Source organism: Callionymus lyra, chromosome 16 (assembly GCF_982586985.1).
Source record: "Callionymus lyra chromosome 16, fCalLyr1.hap1.1, whole genome shotgun sequence".
Taxonomy (NCBI): Eukaryota; Metazoa; Chordata; class Actinopteri; order Syngnathiformes; family Callionymidae; genus Callionymus; species Callionymus lyra.
Genome location: NC_141833.1, coordinates 23,772,094 through 23,780,336, shown reverse-complemented (window position 1 = coordinate 23,780,336; position 8,243 = coordinate 23,772,094). Strand labels below are relative to the sequence as shown.

At 41.3% G+C, this 8,243-nt stretch overlaps 1 protein-coding gene across 1 annotated transcript; it reads left to right on the top strand.

Moving 5' to 3' along the window:
• The first annotated feature begins 1,034 nt into the window (after window positions 1-1,034).
• Window positions 1,035-3,301, top strand: c1ql3b (complement component 1, q subcomponent-like 3b). The gene is made up of 2 exons (XM_087810719.1): window positions 1,035-1,753; window positions 2,518-3,301. The coding sequence occupies exons 1-2, from the start codon at window positions 1,148-1,150 to the stop codon at window positions 2,695-2,697; spliced, it is 786 nt and encodes a 261-aa protein (XP_087666845.1). The 5' UTR covers window positions 1,035-1,147; the 3' UTR covers window positions 2,698-3,301.
• Window positions 3,302-8,243: the final 4,942 nt, after the last annotated feature.

The following is an 8,243-nucleotide window of genomic DNA, read 5'->3' as shown; positions in this document are numbered from 1 at the left end:
TCATTTTTATTGCTATTCTTTTTAAGTTCATGTTCTTAATAAACCAGTAATGAAGGTCTTTGTTTGCTTTAATGTTCATTTAACAGGTTGTTTACAATAAAGTTAATTAAAAATACATTAAAAAAAACAAGCATTTAGACCTGCAATGCATGCTGGGACACCGGGACACACTCACGCCCCCTTCTGGCCAAAGCCAGGTTTACTTTAGTTTTCGTAAAACATGGAATAAAAATAATAATAAAACATTTCATGGACAAAACTACACAACAATATATTTAGAAAGAAAGTTCTTTAATAAAAAAGTACTCTGAGAGCGCAAACCTCTGTCAAGATGATCTGAAACTTACAAACTGTGTTTTTTTATCAATATGTTTGTCAAATACAAGAGATTTAATCCATTTTTTAAAACATTATTATTAATAATTAAGCTAAAGAAGCATCAGGTTGAAGTTTTCAAACATGTTTTTAAAACACAACAATAATCCCGATCATTGTTTCATAAATACTTTCATGATGGTTTTCTTGTTTCCACATAAGCAGGTAAGTTTTCTTTGAATGTTTTCATCCGTTTTTGAGATATTTGGCAGAAAACTTGACAAAACAAAACTCAAAAATGGATGAAAAGATTTGAACGAATGACAAACATATTTAAAGTCAATTAAAGGACAAATACAATCAATTATTTCAACATTTATTTCTGATTCAAAGACAGAAAAACATATATATATGTTAATATATATTTTGAAGATTCCACTCAAAAGAGTTGATTTTGTGGATAAAAGAAGAGAATTTTCTCCAATAATTCTTCTCTCAAAGTTGGACTCGAGCAGAAACTCTGGCGCGAGAAGAAGGTTCGTTGCATCAGTTCGATCGTTGAGGGAATCGAACCTTCATCCATCATCTCCTCCCTCGCACGCGCGCGCACCTGACGCGCATCCTCATGGCGTCTGCGCGCGCGCCTACTTAAGGGTCTCGCGCGCCTCCGGCTCTCATTCCACCCGCGACCTCCTGGTCCTCCTCTGGTCCTCCTGGTCCTCCTCTGGTCCTCCTGGTCCTCCTGGTCCTCCTCGACCTCCCTTAGGTCCTGCTCAAGGTCAGGCTGGACGCGCACGCGCTCCCCAGCAGCGCGCGAGCCCGCGGAGCGCAGATGATCGCGACCGGCGTGTGTGGGGTCGCGCTGGTCCTGGTCCTGGTGGTCCTGATCCCGGTCATGGTCAACTCCGCCGGGACCCCCGCGCGCTACGAGATGCTGGGCTCGTGCCAGATGGTGTGCGACTCGCGCGGCGCGGAGGCGACAGCCGCGGCCAAGGAGACCCTGAAGGAGAACCGCCTGGTCCAGTCGCTGCCCACCTTCATCCAGGGTCCTCCGGGGGAACCGGGTCGCGTCGGGAGGGCGGGTCCGCGGGGTCCGGCGGGTGAGCCGGGACCCCCAGGACCCCCGGGACGTCCCGGAGAGCGAGGCGCGCCCGGGCCCGCGGGCCCGCCGGGACTGAACGAACCCGCCGGAGCCATCAGCGCCGCGACCTACAACACGGTTCCGAGGATCGCCTTCTACGCGGGCCTGAAGAAGCAGCACGAGGGCTACGAGGTGCTGAAGTTCGACGACGTGGTCACGAACCTGGGGAACCACTACGACCCCGCGAGCGGGAAGTTCACGTGTTCGATCCCCGGGATTTACTTCTTCATCTACCACGTGTTGATGCGCGGCGGCGACGGAACCAGCATGTGGGCCGACCTGTGCAAGAACAACCAGGTGAGAGGAAGTCATGAAGGAACTCAATGGATTTATGACGTCACAACACATGTAGAGAAGAGTTATTATGTTTGAAATTAAATGACAAGAAAACATTTTTTCTTCTCTTCAGATACATTTTATTTATGATTTAAATGTAGCTTCACAAAGTTACTTTTAAATACGAGCTAAAATACATTTAAAATGAAATAAATCAACGTATTTATGACGTCACAACAAATGTCGAGGAAACAAAACGTGGTTCATTTATTCCAAGAGAAGATTTATTTATGTTTTATAATAAATGACAATCAAATGATTTGATAAATGTAGCTTCGAGCTAAAATACATTTAAAATAAAAAGTTTAATTTCAAAGAATTATTTAAATGAATCTCAATCCTTTCATTTCACTTAACTGGATAAAAACAGTCAATTTAATGAAACCAAACTTTTATTTATCACTTTAATAAGTTTAAAAAAAGTAAATAAAACGAATATATTTTGAGTTTCTGTCGATCATGAGTCAAAACAAACAAACAAACATCAACATCTTTGTGTCGATAAACAAAAGTTAACGTTTGATTTTTATTAATTCACGTTTCAATTTGATATAAAATATTGATTTATGACATTTAATTGAAACTTATTCTCAAATAATCCATTAAAAACGTGACATAATCAATTCAAAGATTCTCTCGTGAGCCTGCTTGAGACCTCGGCTCCTGCGAGTGTTTGATTGACGTGTCTGCGGCGCTGACCACGACGACCCTCCTCACCTGCGCAGGTGCGCGCGAGCGCCATCGCCCAGGACGCCGACCAGAACTACGACTACGCCAGCAACAGTGTGGTGCTGCACCTGGAGCCTGGAGACGAGATCTTCATCAAGCTGGACGGAGGGAAGGCTCACGGAGGGAACAACAACAAGTACAGCACCTTCTCCGGCTTCATGCTGTACGCCGACTGAGACTCTGGTCGCCTTCGTCCTTGATCCTCTTCATCATCTTCATCCTCTTCATCCTCTTCATCATCTTCATCATCTTCATCCTCTTCATCATCTTCATCACCTTCATCATCATCTTCACCTTCTCCGGCTTCATGCTGTACGCCGACTGAGACTCTGGTCGCCTCCGTCCTTGATCCTCTTCATCATCTTCATCCTCTTCATCGTCTTCATCATCTTCATCATCTTCATCATCATCATCATCATCATCACCTTAATCACCTTAATCATCATCTTCATCATCATCACCTTCATCATCATCTTCACCTTCTCCGGCTTCATGCTGTACGCCGACTGAGACTCTGGTCGCCTTCGTCCTTGATCCTCTTCATCATCTTCATCCTCTTCATCGTCTTCATCATCATCATCACCTTCATCACCTTCATCATCATCTTCACCTTCTCCGGCTTCATGCTGTACACGCAACGAGACTCTGTCACCTTCGTCTTCCTCATCCTCTTCATCATCATCGTCTTCATCATCATCTTCATCTTCATCATCTCCATCATCTTCATCATCTTCATCCCCTTCATCATCATCTTCACCTTCTCCGGCTTCATGCTGTACACGGACTGAGACTGTCACCTTCGTCTTCGTCGTCTTCATCATCATCTTCATCATCATCTTCATCATCATCACCTTCGTTGTCTTCACCTTCACCTTCTCTGGCTTCATGCTGTACGCCGACTGACAATCTGGTCGCCTTCGTCTTGATCGTCCTTCATCCTCTTCATCATCATCATCATCATCATCATCATCATCATCATCATCATCATCATCTTCATCATCATCATCATCATCATCTTCATCCTTATCATCATCATCATAATCATCATCTTCATCATCATCATCATCATCATCATCATCATCATCATCTTCATCTTCATCATCATGATCTTCATCTTCATCTTCATCATCATCATCTTCATCTTCATCTTCATCATCATGAGCTCCTGGACATCTGAGCAGTTTCTCGACCAAACGTTTGTCATCATGGAAGGTTTATGTAAACCTTCAGGCTCCTGTGTTGTCGATAAAGGTTGATTCAAAGACGACACTTGTCCGTCATGTCCTGAGGTCACCTTAACTTAACTTAAATTAACTTAACTTGTCACTTAAGGCAAAAGTCTGTTTTTAATTCTGTTGTTTTCGTCTTTAAAGTCCGAACATTTACTTCCATAAAAAAGGTTGAAATTAAACTACATTTAAATTATTATTATTATTTTTCAATTAGGTTGAAACTGAAGTAGGAAAAACCTTAAATACAAATATCATTTAAAATATATATATATATTTCAACTAGTTTAATTGAATAATTTCTAGATTAAAATATTGATCAGCTCAACATTTTGAATATTTTTCTAATTTAATACTTTCTTTAAACATAGAGTTTGGTTTATTAATTCCATTAATTAGAAATTCTAATTTTTTTATTCAATATTTTTAAAGTCAAAGTATATTTAATTCAATATATAAATGTTGGTATAATAGAGTCTCCAGACTAAACCAACAGAGCTCAGAGCTACTGGATCGTTTGCTTCTGCGTCGTCACATGATCGTTTTACTGTCACGTGTTTGGCTGAAAGTTTGATCCAGTAGCTCTGAGCTCTGTTGGTTTAGTCTGGAGACTCTATTATACCAACATTTATATATTGAATTAAAAATACTTTTTACTTTATAAAATCAGTAAAAATGTTTTTAACTATTTTGAAAATATTTGAAGTTTTTCAAGACCTAACGATGACATCATCGCTCTCGTGTGCATCATCGACTCGTCCGTGACTTTTATTTTGGACAAAAGTCTGTTGATTCTGGAACACGCTAGCGCGGTCGTCGTGGCGACAGCCGGTGTCGGCAGCAGGCGTGAGTCAGAGGAGCTGGACGACGACACGCCAGCAGCCTGAGGCTCTCGCCGACCAATCAGAAGTGAGCGATGTCATCAGAGGACACCTGTCCCCAGGTGAGGACGTCCAGTCAGTGATGTCATCAGAGGACACCTGTCCCCAGGTGAGGACGTCCAGTCAGTGATGTCATCAGAGGACACCTGTCCCCAGGTGAGGACGTCCGTCAGTCCAGGACGACCGATCGAACCCTGAAGACAGATCATAAACATTATGACCGTCAGAGATAATATTTGAAACATTGTGATCATGATTGTGTAACGTTTGTGTCTCAATAAACTTTCAGGGACAAAAACACACTCTTTTCCTTTCAACTTCCAGATTTGACCCTGTGACCTTTGACCCCACCAGAGACATACGCAGAAGCTAAATTTGTCTCCAGAATTATTCTGACTCTGGTGTGTGTTTGTGTGTTTGTGTTAGTGTGTGTTTGTGTATGTTTGTGTTAGTGTTTGGCTTTCTGTTAGTGTGTTTGTGTGTCTCTGTGTTATTTTGTCCCTGTGTTAGAGTGTGTTTGTGTCAGTGTGTCTCTGTGTTAGTGTGTTTGTGTTAGTGTGTCTCTGTGTTAGTGTGTTTGTGTTAGTGTGTCTCTGTGTTAGTGTGTTTGTGTTAGTGTGTCTCTGTGTTAGTGTGTTTGTGTCAGTGTGTCTCTGTGTTAGTGTGTTTGTGTTAGTGTGTCTCTCTGTTAGTGTGTTTGTGTTAGTGTGTCTCTGTGTTAGTGTATTTGTGTTAGTGTGTCTCTGTGTTAGTGTGTCTCTGTGTTAGTGTGTTTGTGTTAGTGTGTCTCTGTGTTAGTGTGTTTGTGTTAGTGTGTCTCTGTGTCAGTGTGTCTCTGTGTTAGTGTGTTTGTGTTAGTGTGTCTCTGTGTTAGTGTGTTTGTGTTAGTGTGTCTCTGTGTTAGTGTGTTTGTGTTAGTGTGTCTCTGTGTTAGTGTGTTTGTGTTAGTGTGTCTCTGTGTTAGTGTGTTTGTGTTAGTGTGTCTCTGTGTAAGTGTGTTTGTGTTAGCGTGTCTCTGTGTTAGTGTGTTTGTGTTAGTGTGTCTCTGTGTTAGTGTGTGTTTGTGTCAGTGTGTCTCTGTGTTAGTGTGTTTGTGTTAGTGTGTCTCTGTGTTAGTGTGTTTGTGTTAGTGTGTCTCTGTGTTAGTGTGTTTGTGTGAGCGTCTCTGGAAGTCACTAAACTTGAGGTGCACAGACTTCACCTCAGGGATCTGTTGACTTCTTACAATGAGATGGTGGAAACTGCTAGATCTGATTACATCAGAAAACTGGTAGCAGCAAATAAGAAAAACCCCAAAGTGTTGTTTGACACGATTAATTCTCTTGTGTCTCCTGCTCCTCAAATCACGTCTTCTGTGACATCAATGCATTGTTGAGATTTTTCATTGACAAAATTAAATTGATCAAAGAGAAAATCTCTCCCCTTTTGTTTGGAACCCCTACTGTCTCTGAGCCCCTCTCCTCCTCTTGGTCCTCCTTCACTGCTGTATATTTGGGTGATATTTCATCACTAGTGAACAAGATGAAACCCTCCTCTTGCTCAGATGACGTCCTTCCTTGTAGGCTTTTTATCAAAGTATTTGATGTAATTGGCCCTTGGGTTACCAATATGGTGAACCTCTCCCTTTCCACAGGGGTTTTTCCCAATGCATTTAAACATGTCATTGTGGAGCCTCTGCTCAAAAAAACAGGCTTAGACCCAACTGACCTCAGTAATTTCAGAACTATTTCTAAGCTCCCTTTCTTGTCCAAGATCTTGGAGAAGGTGGTGTCTGAGCAGCTGTTCCTGGATCAGAGCGACATCCATGAGAAGTTTCAGTCTGGCTTCAGTAAACATCACTCTACGGAGACAGCTTTACTGAAAGTGTCCAGTGACATCATGATGTTCTGGTTCTCTTGGATCTGTCCTCAGCCTTTGACACAGTTGATCACCAGATCCTGCTGAGAAGACTGAGGGATGAAGACTGTCTGGGTCTGTGTTAGAATGGTTCTCATCTTACCTTTCTGGGCGCAGTTTTAGTGTATCTGCCAATCAAATGAGGTCTGAATCGGCAGATCTGTTGTGTGGAGTCCCTCAAGGTTCTGTTCTGGGTCCTTTATTGTTTCCCCTCGGTAAAATCATTCAGAGATTTCATGATGTTTCTTATCACATTTTTACTGATGACATCCAGCTCTACTGCTCTTTTGATCCAACTGAGCCCCTGAGGCTGAACTTAGTCAATTGTTTGCTAGAAATCAAACAATGAGTGAAAACACTTTGAAGCTAAATGTGGACAAAACTGAAACTCTGGTGATTTCTCCTGAACACGGTTCAGGACCAGAGGAGAGAAATCCAAGCTTTGGAACCATCTCTGTGTTTGATGATCTACTGACTCCTTCAAGAAACATCTGTGTTTGATGATCTACTGACTCCTTCAAGAAACATCTGTGTTTGATGATCTACTGACTCCTTCAAGAAACATCTGTGTTTGATGATCTACTGACTCCTTCAAGAAACATCTGTGTTTGATGATCTACTGACTCCTTCAAGAAACATCTGTGTTTGATGATCTACTGACTCCTTCAAGAAACATCTGTGTTTGATGATCTACTGACTCCTTCAAGAAACATCTGTGTTTGATGATCTACTGACTCCTTCAAGAAACATCTGTGTTTGATGATCTACTGACTCCTTCAATCGCGGGACTAATAAGGGATTCTAAAAAAAAAAAAAAAAAAAAAAAAAAAAAGAAACATCTGTGTTTGATGATCTACTGACTCCTTCAAGAAACATCTGTGTTTGATGATCTACTGACTCCTTCAAGAAACATCTCTGTGTTTGATGATCTACTGACTCCTTTAAGAAACATCTTAAGATGTTTCTATTGATTTTCTGGAACTCCTGTGTTGTTATCAGTTTTATCTTGATCCTTAAAATATATACTTTATTGAATATCGTTCTGATTGTTTAAGCGCTTCGTGACCCTGGTCTGGAAAAGCACTATATAAATAAAAATTACTTACTTACTTACTTACTTAGTGTGTCTCTGTGTAAGTGGGTTTGTGTTAGTGTGTCTCTGTGTTAGTGTGTTTTTGTGTTAGTGTGTCTCTGTGTAAGTGTGTTTTTGTGTTAGTGTGTCTCTGTGTTAGTGTGTTTTTGTGTTAGTGTGTCTCTGTGTTAGTGTGTTTTTGTGTTAGTTTCTCTGTGTAAGTGGGTTTGTGTTAGTGTGTCTCTGTGTTAGTGTGTTTTTGTGTTAGCGTGTCTCTGTGTAAGTGTGTTTTTGTGTTAGTGTGTCTCTGTGTAAGTGTGTTTTTGTGTTAGTGTGTCTCTGTGTTAGTGTGTTTTTGTGTCTCTGTGATGGTGTGTTTTTGTGTTAGTGTCTCTGTGTAAGTGGGTTTGTGTTAGTGTGTCTCTGTGTTAGTGTGTTAGTGTGTTTTTGTGTTAGTGTGTTTTTGTGTTAGTGTGTTTTTGTGTTAGTGTGTCTCTGTGTAAGTGGGTTTGTGTTAGTGTGTGTTTGCATAAGTGTGTTTGTAGTGTGCTTTTAGATTAGACTTTTATATGTTATGGGTGTTTTTGTGTGTGTTTATTTTAGTGTGTGTGTGTCTTCAAGCTGATCTAGTGACTCCAGAAGCA